This window comes from Cavia porcellus, unplaced genomic scaffold (genome assembly GCF_034190915.1).
Source record: "Cavia porcellus strain 051 isolate PalLab524CR breed Dunkin Hartley unplaced genomic scaffold, mCavPor4.1 scaffold_2, whole genome shotgun sequence".
NCBI classification, from domain to species: domain Eukaryota; kingdom Metazoa; phylum Chordata; class Mammalia; order Rodentia; family Caviidae; genus Cavia; species Cavia porcellus.
Window position 1 is genome coordinate 27,451,993 of NW_026947485.1, and position 19,825 is coordinate 27,471,817.

Below are 19,825 nucleotides of genomic sequence, written 5' to 3' on the forward strand. Positions count from 1 at the left end.
ACTCAACTATTGAGGGGCTGCCATTTCCCAGTAGTAGTATTTCAGGTGCCTGAGAGTTATCTATGAAAACTAACTGGACTTAAATTTTCAGTCTGGATGGCCATTTCCACTTTTGTACTTATTTCTGGAAGACAACAATGGCTTTTGCCTTACTGGGAAAGTTGCCTGAGTCACTCAGAGAAAAAAGAGGATAAATTATGGGAACAGAAAAATGTCTGGAAGAGGAAGTAAATGAGACATGATTAGAGACTCAAGAAGGTTGTTTTGGAAGGTGTGATTTTGAGGTTGTTACTCTGCAAGGACAATTTACACCATTTAAGCTGTCTGGTATATTAATTTTGAGATCAGCCTAAAAATATCCATTTTTAAATACCTGGGATTTTGGGTTTTATCCCAAAATACAAATGGGCCAAAGTATACACATGGAGCACAAACTCACAAAGGCATAAATAAAAGTTACCTAAATACTCATTAAATGCATCAATGTAATTTATAGTATATACAATGTATGAAGGAAGTACTATCTGGAAATATGAATGTAACCAGAGAGTGCCATGATATTTGGCAGCAAAGTGATCTGATGGCCGGTCATGACTAGACTGTGCCCTGGTTTATGTGAGTATGCAGATTCAAAAGAGAGCCTGCTAAACTATGCTTTGGTCCAGGCCAAAAAGAAGACCACCATAAGGAATAGTAAGGTGTTACATTCTGCAGGCAACAGTTTGGACCTGGTAGAGTTTATTGATCAAGAGATTTCAATTGTAATGCAACATTTTCCCCCTTCAAAATGTAACACTGTATTCTGTAAGAAGAAAACTAAAGAGTGACACAATTTTTATGGAGTGAGCAAAAAAAGCGGGAAAGGAACAGGATATGATAGGTCATCAAAATTCAGGTTTCTCAAGAAATAACAAGAGAAAATGATGCCTCTCTCTATGGTCCCCACTCCAGTAATATCTAGTAAAAGGAGTAAATGCAGAGAAGAAGGTAAAGACATACAAAAGAAAGAAGCTAAAGAAAAAAAGCAGCTTAAAGCTGTGCATACCACATAATCTCTTAAAAGCATTTTAAATACTGACAGCCCACTCCATGCAGCAGCTGTGGCAACACCCAGCTGTGCCCAGCACCCAGAGGAAGCAGTGGAAAGCAAACACCACTCAGGAAGGTGAAGCAGGGAGACCATGCAATTGAACAGAGGACACCACGGGAGGCAGTGGCAGTCACGGAGATGTTACCAGATGAGAAACCTACCCACCTCTGCCAGATTGTCACCCAACTTGGCAATAGCAGGCGGGTCGAGGAGCAGAGATTCGGCATGGATTCTGCGTAAGCGCTCTTTAAGATCTGTGTTTTGTGCTATGGCCTGGAACATGTTAAAAATAGTGGTGCTCTGTTAATAAGTGGATGTTTCAAGGGAGAACAGCAGGGGGGCCTGGCAAAAGAGCACTCTGAGAGCTGAGAAAGCTCTGGTGTTGGAGGCCCAAGGGGTACTTCTGAGGTTGCTCTCCAGCTGGAGGCACATCTGAGACCCAAGGAGATAACACACAGGAGACTCTGGAAATAATGCTGTATTGCTAATCTCATCTCTATCAGTAAGAGGGTTGGTAAGGGTGACAGAAGAAAGTCACAGACACCACCAGCATCATTAACATTAGTGGCCCCATATCATCTCCCTCTCCCGACCAAGGTCTTTGGTTTCCTTGGTCGGCCACCCTCTCAAGCAAAAATTCACTCATTCTTGAAAAGATGCTGCTCCCACCTTGTGATCAAACCTATTTTAAAAAAAACTATTTAAATGTAATTTTATTATTACATCAGCTAAACTGGATCTTAGGAAGGGCGCAGGGAAGAAGAACTTTGTGGAAGGTTAATTTTAGTCTTTTCCAATACAGGTGTTGATTATACTTTAGGACTAAGACAATTTCTTTTCTTTTCTTTTTTAAATAAGCCTATCTCACTTGCATAAGGGCTTAAAGATAGTGGCCTTGGGAATGGGGGATGTGCACTGTGAGCATATCCGAGACCAACCAGACCTCTTACTGCCCCCGGAGCAGGCCTCACCTCTTAACTAGGACAAACTTGATCAAAGCTAATGGAAGGCATTGCCTTCCTGCTGATATTTCTTTGCCCTGCATGACCAATTCTCCTCCAAACGGTCTGGCTTTGGAAGGGGACACGCTCTCTTGATCACCTCCCAAACACTCCAGCAATCTGTTTCAGAGGTAATTTAATGTGGATGCATCCTGTCTGCCTTCCTGACACTCTTCTAAGAAGCTCAGAGGCTTTCCCATCCTTAAGAGTCCGCGGGGCCTGCCTTCTGAGAGCCCAGAGGGACATGGTACTGCCTTACCCTGTGCCTGGATCATCTGGCCTGAATTCTGCCATGGAAGGTATCAGGTTATTCAAAAAGTCTTGAGGATCATGTACGAAACACTAAATCCATACAGTCACATACACCACTCTCTTTGGGGCACTCATCTCCTCCTGGCCACTATCTCACTAGTACATAGCTAGGATCTCAGCCCAGACTATGAACTGTTTTTTCAGAAGGTTCTTTTGTAAGTCTCAGGTAGAAATAAGAAAGAAACACACCAAGATGTTAACACCCAGCCCCAGTATATCCATTCTGACAGCTCTGAGATGATCCTAAAAATTTATTTTTAAAGAAACAAAGCTTGGTCTGAATCAGGAATCCAAACTGAAAAGAAAAGAAAAGATCCTTCTGCTTTAAGTTTCTAAAATCATGAACGTGAGTGAGAGTGAATTCCTTATAGCAAAGATGAAGACCACTTTGGAACAAGATACCATTGCCAGATGAGTCTCCATGGCCACGAGCAGGCTAATGAGATGAGGCCGGATCTCTGTGAGCAGCATGGGGCAGGGAGAGGGAAAGCATGAGGAAGAACTTTGCAGAGCCCGTCAGAGGAACCTCCCAAACACACTGGAAGCTACCCTAGTGGATATAACGACTGTTGTTCCACTGAGAGAAAAACAAAAAACCACTTTGCTAAGTAGCAACTCAGTATGGCTGGTTCTTTACTACAATCCAAAAGGGTGTTTGTCTATCTCTGACATCTACATATGAGGGAAGCCAATGTTTTCACTTTTTCTTTCAAAAACAATATACTTCAAGTTGTCAACTGAGTGAATATACTTTAAAAATTGTAAAGTATATGCCATTAATATTATATCACAAGCATGACTTCTATTAGAAACATGATGTGTAAAAATATAGACATTTTCATGCCCATAGTGGCTTCTGGTAACAAGATTCTAAAATTCATCTCCCTTACCTGACCTAAAATAAAAAATTCAGTACTTCTTCAGAGGGTAGTTTCATATGTGCACATTTTACACACAGAAAAATCAGAATTCCAGCAAAGAGCAAAGGCAAAACAAGCATGCTATTTCAAAAGCTTCTAGCTTCTTTCTAGATAAAGCATGAATTTCCAGACAATGGCAGCTGTGTAGACAGGGTTAGGACATGAGACATTAATCACACAGTGTGACTAGTGACAATTCTGAGGAATGAACTGAACAAAAGATGGGTGAGTGAGTGACAGGATGGTTTAGGAAAAACATCTGAGGCCCTAACAGTGGTTTCTGTGTTGTTGAGAAGGCACAATGGTTACCTGACAGAAGCTTCTGTATGAAGCATCTCTTTGTGCCCACAGGGGCAAAAAGCTATTTTGTGCTATAAAATAAAATAAAATAAAATAAAATAACTTCCATGTTTTTGAAAGGGTAGTTAAAAAGGATCAGGGCTTTGCAGGAAAAAAGATAAGAGGGTAAATTGGGATTTCTCTCTGCCATATGTCATTTGCTGTGTCAATCTAAAGTGTGTAGTCTTCCACGTCTAAAATCTCTGGCAGACTGTCAGATTTAGTAAGCATTAACAAACACATGTCTCAGGGCACATGCAGACATACAGTGAAGAAACAGAAAACTTCAGATAAATTGGAGGAAACCAAACTCAAAGAATCTGACACTTAATAAAATATTAAAACTTGGGGTAGGCTAACTTTTCTTATTTAGAACAAGCAAATCTGATGAAAGTTTAGAATATAATTTGGATAGTTCATTTTCTCTTTAATTTTCAACACAACCTTGAAAATCATGGAAATGGAAAAGATAAGCAGTGAACACATTTGCAGTCATTTCTCCAGCACAGACACATAACTTACGGATGACAGAGCATGCTTCAGACCAATGGCCTGAGCAGAAGGGGAGGAGGAGGCATCCTGTTCCATCAGTTGTTTCAGTCTCTCTCTCTCTGTTGATATGGTATTAAAAGCCGACCTTAAAGTGAAGTAAACTATAAAGATATAATCATTGTAAGTGGGACTGAAAGATGAGGTACAATGAAAACAAAATACAGAAAACTATTTCTCATGAAAGAATTTAACAAAGTAACAGCCCCAAATATTCTGAGCTCAGCCAATAGGTATTCTACATTGATTTTTTAAAAACACATGTGATACACAACATTGGGTGGATCAGAATATAAACTACAAGCTCTGGACGATAATGACATTTTAGTGCTGGTTCCTCAGTTGAATGCGGACCACTTTGGTGTGGAAGCTGTGCCTAGAAGTCAGGGTGTTTACTTTCTGCTCAGTTTTGATGGGGACCTTGAGGTGCTTTTGAAGTCTATTAAAATTTATATACATACACATACTTGCCAATTCTAAGAGCCCTTCCCACCATAATATCCCATGATTTTATGTTGTATGGGATTCTCAATTGTTAGCGTTTAGTTGTGTTTGATTCCCAAGACAGTATGTAGTTAAGAACAAGGCTTACTGGATATTAGAGGCAAAGTGGTAACACCACAGAAAAACAAGATAGCTCCTTAACCAGCTAATCAAAATTAATTATAATTGAGAGGCAGGTGGATGCTGTGCCTCTGGGTTCAATTCCCTGGAAAAAGACACTATCTTCCTCACTGAATGCCAGCCAGGCATGGACATCTGGATTTGATCATGAGGAAACAACAGACAACCAAACATCCTGTTTTTAAAAATGGCCTGTAGTCTTCAAAAGTATTAATTTTATAAAGGAAGAAAGGCTTAGGAACTGTTCCCAATTACGAGTGGCTAAAGAGGCAGAAAAAAATGAAGTGCAATATATGACCATGGACTAGATCCTGGTATTAAAAGATATTCTTAAGGAAGTGTCATTAGAAGGGGAGATAAAACGTTTCAATACCACATTTTCTAAATTAGATAACTATATCGTGATCATGTAACAGGTTATATCTATTTTCAAGAAATATATACTGCCATAAAATGTAAAGCCAGGAAGACTATAGGATGTGTGATTCCTACTTTCAAGTGAAAAAATAAAGTGTTTGTGTGTGCACATGTGCACTCACATGAGTGTGTGGATAAGATGGTGATAAGGCAAAATAATAAAAATGGTGAACTGGATAAAGGATATATGGGAACTCTGTAGTATTCTCACAACTTTTATGTACGTTTGAAACTTTCCAAATCAGGTGTTGCTCCCCTCTTCATTGTTAACCCTCCCATCTGCAGGACAGAATCCCCCACCTCCAGTGTTGGCCTTCAGCTACTCTGCTCACTTTACTGAGCACACAGATCCAGTGAGAGCTTAGTCTCTAGGCACTCACACACCGGAAACTGAAGCTTTAAAACAACATTCACACAGGTGAGGAAAAATCTGTCCAGTTTTGATCACATAACACTGTATATAAGTTACTTCTAAGGCATGAGAAAGTAATGCTTGTGGATGTCACACGTGAATATTATTTTTCAATCTCCCTTCTGCTTCAGAAGGGCAGAAGGAGGGAAGTGACCAAGATATCTTCTCAAATGACCCGGTGTATTACTGAATTCCAGAGGCTTCTATTTGCAGAGATATTGTTATCCAGGAGTGACCCTTTTAGTGACACAGAAACTAAATATGCAGCATTGACTTACTTCCTTCAGGGAGGACAACTGAACCTCTCTATATGTTGTCACTGAACTTGATTGAGATTGTGGCAATTAGTAATGTATTTAGAGCATCTTCACAAAGTCATAGCACAAATAAGTTGTTTGTACACACACACACACACACACACACACACACACACACTAATATTGCTTCTGTCAAGAGAAAAAAAGGGTCCATCACTTATTTACTCTGTGACCCTAGACGAGTACACAAATGCCTGAATCCTAGTTTCTTTACAGCACTTAATCTGTAGATTGTTATAAGGATTAAGAAAGATGGTGCAGGTAAAGCACTTACCCCAATGCATGGCCTGTAATGAGTATTTAATTTTACTGCAATATTAACAGTGATGATGATGAGGGAGATATGTGAGGATGAAAGTGATGGTGACTGAAATCCCTTGAAATTGGCAGCAGCTGTAGAAGGATGCCTTCGTCTCTTGCCAAGACAAGAAACAAAAAGGACTTGTAAATAACTACACAGGAAAGAGTCTGCGAATGAGGGACTGGCTACAGTCTGCTGAGCCACAGAAGAGCTTCTTTGGGAAGAAAGCAATGATCCTGCAGTGAGCCTACTGCATTTCATGTCCCGTTGGAAATGTGCCCTCCACACAGGATACCCACAGCCAGCTCCGTGGCTCCCTGGGGAACTACCTCTGTACCATCACATTTATTCCTCCAAATAAAATAAACATGGCTCTCAGCTGGCTACCAGTTACTTAATTGATTCCTCTGGCTTTCAAATTCCATGCGGTAAGGCAAGGCTTTCAGCCAGACTAGAAGATTACTACTTAAACTTTGTAAATTGGCAAAATTTACCCAATTTGATTCAAAATGTACAGCTAAGACTGGTGAGGGTAAAATAAACAAATATATAGTCATTACTTTATGGTACGGTGCCAAAACTCTTCCGTAATCATCTGACAATGTGGTTCAGAAGATCACTTTGTTTTGCATTAAATTCCTCAAATGACAGTTCAGGGCCACTCAGATGACATTAAAGTAATCATTCACAGCCCCCTAAGGACCCAGCACATCCACAATGGTGACAAGAGGTTGTTTATGGATCACATTTATATTAATTGTTAAGCACACAGGATCCCAAAGTTCAGGAATATTTTTTGTGACAGTTATCTTACTTATTTCTATCTTGATTCTAAGTTTTTCAGAGACAAAAAAGTTTTAAAAACAGAAAATCCAAATGACAATACTACTATATGCATGGATTCTACATAAAGTCAAAAAGTCTGGGATGCATAGAACTGTGAAGAACCTAAAAGACTGTCAAAACCACCTTCCCCAAAGCTTGACCAACTCTTCTACATCTCCAATATCACCCCAAAGTGTCATTTCATCCACAGGTTTCCATTTTCTGGCTATCCCCTAGTTTCTCTTTCTGCCTTCAAATGTGAGAAGGTAATTATGGGATCTCTATTTACTCATCTTTCCCAGACTGTTACTAGCTGTTTCTTAGATGCCCCTGCAAACGGTGAGCTTTTGAGTTTAAAAACCACTAAGCTGTACCCACAGAATGAAAAAACAAAAACACACAACTAACTCTTGATGATCACTGGCTTTCCTGCCGTTCCCATGTTCTACTTGTATTGAGTTAGGATGAATACACAACATGTTTAGATAGCAGAACACGATTCTCAGCATCGAGAAGGAATAAGAGCTTGAGGAAGGTAGTTATGAATGTCTTGAGTGCCACTTCTCCAAAGACTGTGTGGCATCAAGAAAGTCACCCTGTAATAAGGCAATTATGAACTTAAGTCCTGCCTCTATTGCTTAGTTGCTATTTACACTGGGAATGTAGGTTTCTACATTTGTGTATGAATGATGCCTGCATCTTAGTGCTTTACGGAAAAAATAAGAAAACTTACTACTTTGTAGCACTGCACATACTGGACTCATTTTTTCCTTCTTTTTTAATGGAAATTATATCTGTATAAATTATTTTTGCAATGTTAACATACCTAAAATATCTGGGATGATGTGACTTTTATGTAATCTGCCTCCTTTGAGTTTCAAACTTTACCAAATACCCTGATTTTAAAATATTCTGAACCCATCTACTATCCAAATTTCTTCAGATATATTAGGTAATTGTACTAAATGTTCTTACTTATTCATTGATAATGTATATCAGCTTTATTGCTCAGCACACTTATACTGAATTGTAACTTATGAAAAATACATGATGTGCCTTTCCCTTAGGTCACATGTCTTTTAATTTTTAGTATATGAAAATGATATCATTGTGACATAATTGGCTTTTGGTTCAGTGCTTCTATCAGCTCAAAACAGTTTAGAAAATGACCACTCAACATTATAACTCAAGAAAAAGAGTCCAGGAACAAAGTAAGTTAACATAGGATTTGATTTTATTCTACTTTTAGCTTTTATATTTACAAATAATGTTCCCCTCACCTATTTATAAAGTATTCTCTAAAGCCTCATTTGTTTCCCCTCAAGGCGATGTTGATCACTTGCGTCCCTGATGCTGCTCCCATCCTATGGCTTCCCCACCCTAAATCTGCTCACCAGCATTGGTCATTCTATTTCTGCTACTAATAGGGAATGTCCTCTCGCAACAATAAGCCACAGTACAAATTTTCTCTGTTTAGTGTAAAACAATCACAGAAGATAATGGCAGAATTTGAGAACCAAAGGAGTCAGGACAGACAGTTTAGGACATGTAACAGAGAAGGCAACTGACGGCTACAGGGTTGGTCAGAGAAGTCAAGGTCCTAGCAAGTCAGTACCAGAGGGGTTGGCTCCAAAGAAGACTTATTATTTACAATGTTCCCTGGGGACTTTAGTCCTAGATGTTACTAGCTGGTGGGGGTAGGAGGTAGTGGGAAGCTTCCCAACACTGAAAACTCACTCAAGTGAGTTTAGCTAACAGGTTTACCTGCTATGGGGCTTCTCAGGGATGTTACTGTCTACAATCCCTTGCATAAATCCAAAAGGAACCACAGCCAGAAGTGTTTCCCAAACATTTTTAAACATGAAATTCTTATTTTGATTTTTAGGTATTTTATGGATGAACTGCTCTATAAAATACATTTTGGGAAATTCAAAAGCTAATACATAAAATAGAAATTATTTATGACTTTGAGGGTTAGTATATTTTGTTCTGTTTGTTTACATGAATGTCAACACACACACACACAAAGCCAGAAACATGAACCATGAGAATCAGTTCAATTTGGCCATAAAAATAAAGTTCTATCATATAGAACAAGTATTTTTAAAATTAGCATAGCTATATGTTGGTTGCTTACCACTTGATCTGCAAAATGAAGACAATTCAGGTGCATATAACAATTTTAAAGTCACACAGAACATATTACATCAATGGAGTTCTTGCCTTTAGCTCAGCTGCTTTAAAATTATAGTCAACAGAATAGTGATCAGTCAAAACAGTACCTTAGGCACTGCCAGTAACAAAGCCAGGCTTACACAAGAGGAAAGGTCAAAATGCTTTGCATTCCAAGTGTGCCAGTGTGAAATCACACAAGGTCATCAGACGTGGGCAAACCTCTGAAAGCTCTCATTATTCCACAGGGCCCCTGTGTAACAGAGGCCCTGTGGAATAGTGTCTGTGTAAGACAGACTTCTTGAAGGGGTGACAGGGAGCTCTTTCAGTGACTGCAAGAGGAATTTAAATGCATCAGAAGCCCAACACAGCTCCTCAGGCTCCCTGTGGAAGTCACTGTCTGTAAGCCCAGGGAGCTCAGTCTGCTCTTGTATAAACAAGCTCACTTGAGCCTTCCTTGAAGCACTGACCTTGGTCTCACTCAGATATGTGGCAGTGCTGTAACCAGCTGATTTCACAGACCTCCAAAGACAGAGGAGGTGGCTGGGAGCTCATTAAAGACATTTGGCGAGGTAGAAATCTCTGTAGGAAGAATAGAGTGCTGAGTCCATTCAATAGGCAACCACTGCCCCACTCACAAAGCAGCTTCTGCAATGTGGGGGAAAGCCAGTGCTTCTCCCTTTGGCAGGGCGGCACTGTCTTCTCACTGATTTTTTTTAAAAGTGCATATTATTAAAAAGTAATGGAGTTTTATAGCAATGTCTTCTTCTAAAACCTAAAATGCTCTAATTGCAAGTGGTTCTTTGAACACTAAAGAATACCCAAAGGGGTATTTCAAGAGTTTTCAAGGGATGGGCCAGGTAGTGTCTCTCATTAAACACACAATTACACTACAGAGTTCCAAACCACTGAGAAATTCTAATGGTGACTAAGATAAAAGTGAGGGGCAGAAATCTGTACAAACCATGAAATACTTTCCTCATAACCAATCTCATAACCAACATGCTTTAGATTTGCCTGCTAAGGGAAGAGAGAACTAAAGGAATCAATAATAGGAAGGAAGCAAAATATGGCAAGAGGAAAAGAAGACAGTAGTGGGAATATCATCTTTCCTCCCACCTCAAGCACTACTCTCCCACTTAAACAACTTTTTATTCACTTCCTCTTTAAGAAAAGTAACATATAAAAGTTTTTAAAAGTTAAACAAAGATGGTAAGTACTGACAGCTCCAGCCTCCATCACTACAATATTGGTGTACATGTTCCTAGACTTTTTAGTATGCCTATATATACCAGGAGTGTATTTATTTTTCCCAAAATATGGGATTATACCTATATAACTTTAAACCTTACATTCTACTCAATGTGATGTTTTCTATATCCATAAATAAGAATCCTGGCCACCTTCTCTATAAGGGCAATGTAATAGCAAGGAAGAAGGGTGGCCCCTGGAGTCGAGCAGATCAGTACTCAGTCTCAGGCTAGCTGCTCTGGAACCACATGGCCCTTAAGTCCTCCTGCGTCCCAAAACCTCACTTTTTATATATGAAACAGATTACAATATTATCTACCCTAGGAGTTTCTGCTAGAATTAAATGAAACAATGCATACAGAGTACTTAACAATACCTGACATGATGGCTGTTTGTTCAGTATGAGGTAGCTATTATTATTATGCTGAGTATTCTATGACATGATTATACTGCATTTAAAAAAACTACAACCCTTTTTCTTAGACAAATAGGTTATTTCTGACTCTCATTTTGGAATTGCTATACACTCATAGGAAACTGCGAAAGCATTACAAAAGCTGGGAGTGGGATTGCCAGTCTCTACCCCTTGCTCTCAGGAAGCTAAAGCAAGAGGCCTAAAAATTGGTGTTCAGATTTTCAAGTTGGCATGGACTACATCACAAGACCCTATCTCAAAATAAAACAAGAAAAAATCCAAAACAAGTATAAAAAATGTTCATAGACCTATCCCTAGGCCTACTTTCTCCACATGGTAATAGTCTGCATAGCAGTATACAGTATAAAAACCAGGACACGATTTCACCACACTCACGTATGGAACGTGTAGCTAGGGATGTCAGTACAATCACCACACGTGTAGATTCTTGTGACCAGCACCACAATCAGGATATAAAACTTCTCGTCACCACCAAAGTCTCTTTATGATCACACCCACATTCTTCCTGTTTCCTTTTTCCTTGTCTAACCTCAGGTACCCACCAAATTCCCTCCCTCTATGAACCATTTCCAGAGTGGTAAGTGGAAACACATACTGTCTGAATATTATAGGTTGGTTATTTTCACTCAATATAGTGTCCTCAAGACACATTCATGTCGTTACATATAACAACGGTTTGTCTCATTTTATTGCTGACTAATAGCATTAATAAACACAGGCTGTTTAACCATTTATCTGTAGAAGGACAGTGAACTGTTTCTAATTCTTCAGTTGATACAAATAAACTCGCTCTAAACATTTGTGAAGAGGCTTTTGCATGGACACATTTCACTTCTCTAAGGCACATAGTAGTGTGTTGGGCTCTACGCTAAGTACATACTTAGTTTGACACAATACTGCCAAATTACTTTCCAGACTGCTACATCATTTTATACGGTCACCAGCAATGTATGACAGATTCAGTTTCTGTATATCCTCACCAGCATCTGGTACCTTTTTTTTTTAGGTTTAGGTCTAATAGGTATCTAATGATAAACTTGCATTTCCAAAATAGCTAATGATATTGAATACCAAGTCTAATTTTTGGAATAATGAACAATGGATATATTTGTTTGGATAAGTTTTAAATTAATTTTTACAAATAGATGCTTCAAAGTAAAAACTCTGGGTAGGCAGATTAAAAATAGTTAGAATATAATGTCATATTGCTCTGCAGAAAAATGTCAATTTATGTTCCCACTATCATCAAATAAATTGTTCAGCCTTTAAAGTACAGTTATCATTCAGTATTACTTTCTTCCATATGTTTTAAGTAAGATATAGATTATTTACAATAACTAATAAAATGTAAATGCTGTGTAGTTATTATGCTGAATTGTCTAAAAATAACAAGAAAAAAGTATATGTATGTTCAGTACAGATACAGTTTACTTAAAAAGTTTTAATCTGCAACTGGATGGATCCAAGGGTTCTGAGAACTGTGTAGCACAGTCTTACTGTTTCCCTAAGATGTTAAGAAGAAAACCCATATATCTCTGCTACCAGGGAAATAAATAAAAATTAGTTTTCTTAAACCTTTAATAGAACAGAAAATGAACCAATTAAGCCATTTTCTCCAAGGTCATCTCAAATTCAAGCATGCAATGTACATTTTATCAAACATCAGGAAGAAGAAAGAAAACCATTTACCTTTATGAGCAATATGACACAGGTCTTCTTGCATTTTAGAAAATTCTGATGAGGTTTCAGAGCCATCAGAATAATTTTTCTCTTCTCCAAAATCTAGTGTTGACAAATTAGGATTGGAGGAATGTAGTCTTACAGGGCCAGAGAAAGGTTTAGGGACCTAAATCAACACCAGAGAGGGAGATTTCTATTTAGATATAGATTGTTCACAATATTTACTTGATTCTAAGATTGGAACTTACTAAAGAAGACCATTTTATGAGTCTTCCTACTGAATGGCAGAAGAAAAATAAATAAAAACTCAGGAAAATATTTTCCACAAAAACTTGCTTCTTATGAGATAAAAATGGGTGAGAAATCACATATTCTTTTGAAAATGATGGTATTAAAGCGATAGGGAAAATGACAGCTAACACTTCTGGACTTTCTCACGTACACTCATCCTTTCTTCTGGCAATCATCACCCAGTAACTAAGCTGTTAGCGATAGTAGGTTAAAAAACACTTTTCTTTATGTGCATGTGGGGCTTCTACAAAGCTATCTAAGTACTCACATTTGTACTTGGGAAATTCTTTATTTTACAAGTAGTTGAGTTTAGCCCATAAAGTGCTTTGGCCAAAGTATATGCAAGACTATGTCAGTTGACTTTTCAAAAGCTAGGAACCAACTTTGATTTTAACAGTGTTGCAATTTAATGTGCATTCTGTAAATCTTGGCCTGTGGTTTCACTGTGCTTGGGAAAGGGAGCTTCTAGCTTGACACAGTGAGCCTCTGGTGGGAAAATGGGAGTTTGGAGGAAAACAGCAAGAGAGTCTACATAGTGTGTCATGCCCAGAGACTTAGGTCTATGGGCTCAGAGGGATGGATGATAAATCCATTGAGCTTCGGCAGGGTAGGGGGTCAGAACACTGGGTCTCACAGTCACAAACAAGGAACACACTCAAGCAGGGAAGAGGGAAGGCAGGCTAAACATTAAAGAATGGGAAGCTGAAAGCCCTAGAAATGGTGGTAATTCCTCTAACTCCATGACATTTTCTTTAGAAAACATTCTTTCTCTTCCTCAGTGTCCATTAGAACCTTATATTTATATCCAGATGATCTAAGTGATTGAACTCCTCCCCTTGCATAGGGTATCGGAGAGAACAACTCCAGGGCATGCACTTATCTGTTCTATTTGAATCAAAGAAGCTCCTAGCATGTGGCATGCAGAGCAAAGCCAAGGAGAAAAGCAGTTTGTTACAGGTGGAAGCAATGGTTACCTGGAGTGTTCCTTTAGTATCTTTGCCAATAGCTCTGGACCGCCACCTCCTGTGCGATCTTTTTTCCTTTTTGGGACTTTCAAAAGCTCCACCCTTTTTTTCAAAACAGGAAAGAGAGCACAGACAATAAGGTCCACCAAACCACAAGGATAAATGCATAGCAAAGTGACCACTTCAATCCCCTCGAGTTTGGCTGAAGCAAATGGCCAGACAACATCCCACTGTTAGTCAAAGGCTGGCAGGAGAAAGAAAAGCAGAAGCCAGAAGGTGAACAGAACAGGGTCAGGCGAACCTGTATGGCATTGATGGCTGGCGCTGAGTACGTCCGATGCAGGACATCCATGTTCTGCAGGAGTTGGCTCATCTCCACCAGATAGGCATGACAGTGTGACAGGTCTGTGGGAGAAAGAAGAGAAGGCTCACAATTTTCCATAGCAAGAGGGATCATTATGTTGGCAGCAGTGACTTTTTTTTTCTTTTTCTACATTTCACTTTCCATCTGAAGAGGCAGGAAATTTTGCTTTGTTTTACAAGAATGTCTACAGACTGTGAGGGTTAAGATAACGGATCTGGATAACTAGGATGCCTTTGTATGAATCTACTCAATGAACTCTAGAGTAAAAGATGTAACTTCTCCATTCTGGAAAGAGATAACTACATAGCTAGCTCACTGAGTTAAGAGAATTAAATGAATTGATATGTGAAGAGCACTTAGAAAAGTGTCTGGACTGCTGTAAGAACTCCATAAATCAGCCATGACATCATTATCAACAGTAGCAGTGGCACTGTTCTTCCTAATCCAGCAACAGCAGACTGTTGCTACCCACTTGCAAGAACAAAAAGATAAAACTGAAATGAAGGTGCACCATGGACCTGTATGTGGACTGTGATGAGCCTCTGCAGATGGACCTGGAGATAATTGAAGAGCAAGCTCACAGCCCTAGTTACTAACCAAAAGACAGCCCACAATTGGTGACTCACTAGCTGTTGATGGATTCTTCTCCTGAGGAATCAAGACCCAAAGGCCTTAGGATGATGGCTTTAAACATTCGTATCACCAGAATCACCTGGAGTATTTATGTCATAGGTCTTTAAGCTCCAACCCTAGTTTCAAAATCAGCACATCACAGTTGGGCTTCAGAATATGCATTTCTAATAAGTCGCCAGGCAGGACCGATGCTGCTGGTCCATATACAGTACTTCAAGGGCCACTCCACCAAGATGTCAATCAATAAAGCCCATGAATATATTTACTGGCAGGGCAAGGGCTACATGGCTCCAGTGGACATATATGCATGCAACAAGAGCAATTCTCAAGGTTACCACCTTGCATCATTCCCTAATGGTGGTTCTCAGGCATGGCTATACTTTAAAATCAGGTGGAGAAATCTAAAAGAACCCACAGATGCCCATATTCTACCCTAGACACTCTATTCCCATTGATGAGCTTTCTTTTAGTTTCCTGGATGAGTCTTAGCTAATTAAGCTTGTGAACACTGAGCTTCATTGTGGCTAGTGTGCTCAACCCTGGATCCTCTGCAAAATCTTCTGGGGAACCATAGTTGTAACCAGGGAACCATCAATGCAACCAGGGCCCCACCTCAGACCAACTTAAAGAGGATATCTGGGGAAAAGGCCTTGGCATGAGTACTCCTGCCTTTTAAAGGTTCTCGTGGTAATTTGAATGTGAAGCCAGAATAAGGAACACATACACAGTGGAGCTCTCCATTTGGTCAGCCATTCCCCTCTAGAACAGAGTCCTAATCCAGGATGTACATCATAATAATCTCTAGTGCTTAAGAAAACAGAGCTAAACAGTTCCCATCCCTAGGGACTGATTCATGGGCCTGAGTAGGAATCAGGTACTTCCAGACTAGAAAAGGAAGCCTGTCTGCAGACAAACCCAGGCAAAGATGTAAAACTCTACAATGAAAGAGTCTTCTGTTGCTGAGTGTGACCTTAATTAGCAAAGTATGGAAGGAAGATAGAGAGAGAAGAGAAGGACACAAAGTCAGCTAAGGGACAGATAGATGAACAACCAGTTCATTTCAGACTATGTGAGTAAAAGCAAAGATTTCAAGTTACTCTACCTTTTGAGCATTTTTCCATGTCATCTGAAGACTGTAGCCATAATGGAACTCGAGATTCACCACCACAAGAAAATGATAAATTGCTTCCCGTTTGAAATGAATTCTGCTTTGATATACTGCTACGCTGTTCCACAGAGAACGAGACCACATTATAAATGAAAACACAGATCAGCAGGGACAATTTGGGTAAAAGATAACAGAGCTGGTTAGTTACTAATGAATGCCTTCTCTTTGTAATGGGAAGAAGTTCTAATAAAGCACACATAGGGAGACCCTAACACCTCTGGCTGTCACCCCAGCTTGTCCACGCCATACTATAATACTTCAGATGACAGCCCTTAAATTTCTTTATCTATCTGTCAAATGATATAAACATTTGGAAGTATTCTGCAATTCTGTATGGCCATACACATACTTGCTATATTTTATAGCCAGGTAAGAGAACCAAAGTCAAACTGGTCAAGAGAGAGCCACAGCATTCAGAGATACTAAGTTGTTCTTTATATGCTCTTCATTTTGTCGGTCTCACTGTTAATAGATGCTCATTTGGTCCTGCTTCTGACTCAGTGGGTGAGACAAATTAAACTTCAGCCCAACTACCTAGCTCCTCCTCGCACACCTTTCTTCATACTTAGCTCTCAAAGTGGGCCTCCCCTTTTGCAAAGCTACCCCCTTCTTTTAGATTAATTATTGGTAAACGCTCATTACCTTCCTACTGGAAATGGAGTCAAATGCCCCAGACGCAGAATCTGTGATGGTGGACCCTGTGTAAAAGTGATTCACTTCCCGTGGAAACATAGCAATTTCATTCTGACGATACATTCTGTGGTGACGGAGTTTGGCTACCCACTCGTCAAAGACTTCTTCTGACTTCACCTAATATATGTTAAGTTGAAAGAAGGAAATAAAAGAGTCACTTGCTGAAAGGAACAATCATTCATCAAGTTGAGGTTCCTGAATGCTTTTTAGCTGGCTCAAGTAGAAATGTAGAAATAGCCTCTAGTGACTTACTTTACATTTATGTGCCCTACAGGAAAGTCTGCAGAAGAAAATATGGAATAAAAATAGTCTTCATGAAGTATGAATTTAGGTTTTATTTGAGAATGTTCAATTGTTATGCTACATTTAAGAAAGGAAAATAGTACCAGTTACATAAAAACAATAAAAGATGAAATTTATATTAACTTGTCTCATGAAGTATTTCCCAATTCTCCAGTCCCCCAGGTGCTATTTGTCAATTATAAGAAGAAGCAAAGCATACATCAGCACCATTTTTCTTTCTGAACTCTTTTATAATTCAGAGTTTTCAAATCAATCTTTCCTACACTAGAATGAATTAGTAAACTCTTCTTAAAATATTTAACCTTGTTCATGTACTCTGTCAAAGAATACATCATTGAGAAGTGTATGTTAATGAATATGAAGGTTATTTAAAAAAACATTTTTCCTAGTCATAAACAGAGGAATCTAATAAAGGATTATAAAGTGCCATCATCATTACTGTATTTACATTTAGCAATTTTCTCCCTGAGTAACTATCAATTTATAATTTTCATGAAGATGTTTATTAGTTTTACAAGAAAACATTGTTCATAAAAATACTTTTAAAAAGATACAACAAGCACCTATGTACCCCTGGTATTTCTTAAAAGTATTTTTTGTATGTATGAGAGCATATTAACATTTTAAAAGTGAAAAATGGTAGACACCTATATATCAGGACACAGAGACTGATGCAGCTGCCATTTAAAATAACCCAAAAGGAGGCCTGGTAGGTTAACCACCCACATGGAAACTCTAGACCAATGCACAAAAATCTTCACAGCTGAGAATGAGGTTGTGTAAATAAGCCATCAGTAGCACCCTTCATTGAGAAACTGAGGCTGGCCTTTCTGTTGATTAGAAGTGCCCCCAAGACAGGGGACTCCCCCAGGTGCTATTTATCAATTTCAGGAAGAAGCAAAGCAAACAGAGTCACTTATCTGTTTCTTCCAGATACGATGATGTTCCTGAAATGTGTTTTATTGTCCAAATGGGGAATTTTACCAAAGTCTCATGTCATCCTAACACTGATCTCTCAGAAGCCCTTAAAAGTCAGTGCTCAAAATATTCATCTTGACTGATTTTACGAGTTAAACAGGTAGAAAAAGAAAAGCACTTTATTAAACAACTGACCCAGGTTCTGTTCCAGCCTCTCTAGTAATTCTAGGGCTAGGACTTCTGATGGACTGTCACTTACCCTCTCTGTTGCCCAGACTCATCTATAAAAACAGAAGAATGGGCCTGCTTGAAGGGCCTGACCTGAGGCTGCTGATTAGAACTCTCAGATAACGTTTACCACCAACACTACAGTCACAGCAGGCGTTCATGTGAATCACCAAGAAACTAAAAAGAACTTAAAGTGAATCACACAGAAATTTAAACTCTGTATACTACTGCATTATCTTGAGACATTCTAAATTGTTAAAAATTAGGAATCAATAATGATTCTTATTCCATTAACTAGAATAATAGATAAACAAGAACCTATTTCCTGACCATGTCAAAACTCAAAAAGAAAAGTCATTGGAAATACATTAAAAATAACCTAATCTAAAAGAGACTGGCCATCAAAAATGGCTTGAGGGTAGGATTAATAGTCTTTTTTATTTTTTAAAAAGATATCAGGTTTTTCCCTTTTTTACATCATAGCTATCATTTGCAACCAGAAGTAATTTTATCCCAATAGGTAACAAGATATTTTTGGTTGTCAGAATATGATGCTCTCGGTACCCAGTGAGTAGAGAGGACAGTGGTGCTGTGTGACGTCCCTCCACCAAGGACAGCCCACAGCAGAGAATTATCCAGCTCACAAGGTCCACGATGCCAAGGTTGAGAAACCTTGCTTTACATAGTGAGCTAACTCTGGTGTTCAGGGTTACACTCAGCCTATTTCTGACTGTCTCCCCCAGATGTGCACATCAGGCCCGTGTTGATCATCACCACACACATGCTGCAAAAATAGGCTCTACACAGGCTCTCTCATGTTTTCTTTGTCTAAACCATCAGCCCCTATTTTCCAAATCCCAAGTAATTTTCCCAAGTAAGTAAAATGTCTTAGCATTTTCTCAATTATTTCTACCATCCAGGTGCCACCTAATAATCATAAACAGCAACTAAATTTATTGAGCTTATGTGATCCAGCATTAAGCCAAGTGCTTTATTTGCAGCTCTACAAGATGAGCACTATAATAATTTTCTTTCTTTCTTTCTTTCTTTCTTTCTTTCTTTCTTTCTTTCTTTCTTTCTTTCTCTTTCTTTTCTTTTCTTTCTTTTTCTTTGTTCCATGAGAAAACTGAGACTTTCAGCAACTAAATAACTGACCAAAGTTCAAAAACTAGTAAGTAGCTGTGTCAAGATCTAAAAAAGGTCTAGAGCTTATGCTTCATGATTTTAACTATCTCTACCACTAGCAGGAGACATAGAAAAATAGGGTGAAAAGGTTTGAGGTGTACTATTTGCAGACACATGTTTTAAGGGGGAAATTCCTAATACTTCATTATGAGAGTTTTCATGAAATCCCTATAAAATTAGCTGAAACTTAAGATAGGTATCTACAAGCTAGATATTATGTTTCCAGGAACACATTTTCACCTATGATAAATGGCTCTTTACTAAAGACGGTACTGGGAAATTTGCAAACACAAAGATATTTCTGTTACCATTCACAGTCATCGGGGAGGAGGGATGGTACTTGGGTAACCAGGCAACAAGGTGCCAAACCTTTAAGCAATGTGACAGATAGCCCTGCACCATGAAGACCTGCCCCATTCCAGTATCTGGTG

General features: G+C 38.9%; 1 protein-coding gene across 5 annotated transcripts in view; it reads right to left on the reverse strand.

Annotated features, from left to right (window-relative positions):
• Osbpl3 (oxysterol binding protein like 3) overlaps positions 1–19,825 on the reverse strand; it is a 165,861-nt gene that overhangs the window by 44,929 nt on the left and 101,107 nt on the right. For 2 of the 5 annotated variants that reach the window (XM_013150460.3, XM_003467913.5), the window contains 7 exons: positions 16,710–16,877; positions 16,002–16,125; positions 14,204–14,307; positions 13,912–14,004; positions 12,656–12,812; positions 4,185–4,315; positions 1,256–1,363 (listed from right to left, as the gene is read on the reverse strand). In XM_013150460.3, the coding sequence (XP_013005914.1) occupies positions 1,256–1,363; positions 4,185–4,315; positions 12,656–12,812; positions 13,912–14,004; positions 14,204–14,307; positions 16,002–16,125; positions 16,710–16,877 (885 nt within the window). The remainder of the gene's footprint in view (positions 1–1,255; positions 1,364–4,184; positions 4,316–12,655; positions 12,813–13,911; positions 14,005–14,203; positions 14,308–16,001; positions 16,126–16,709; positions 16,878–19,825) is intronic. The other 3 variants (XM_063239571.1, XM_063239578.1, XM_063239582.1) reach the window with 3 other exon arrangements.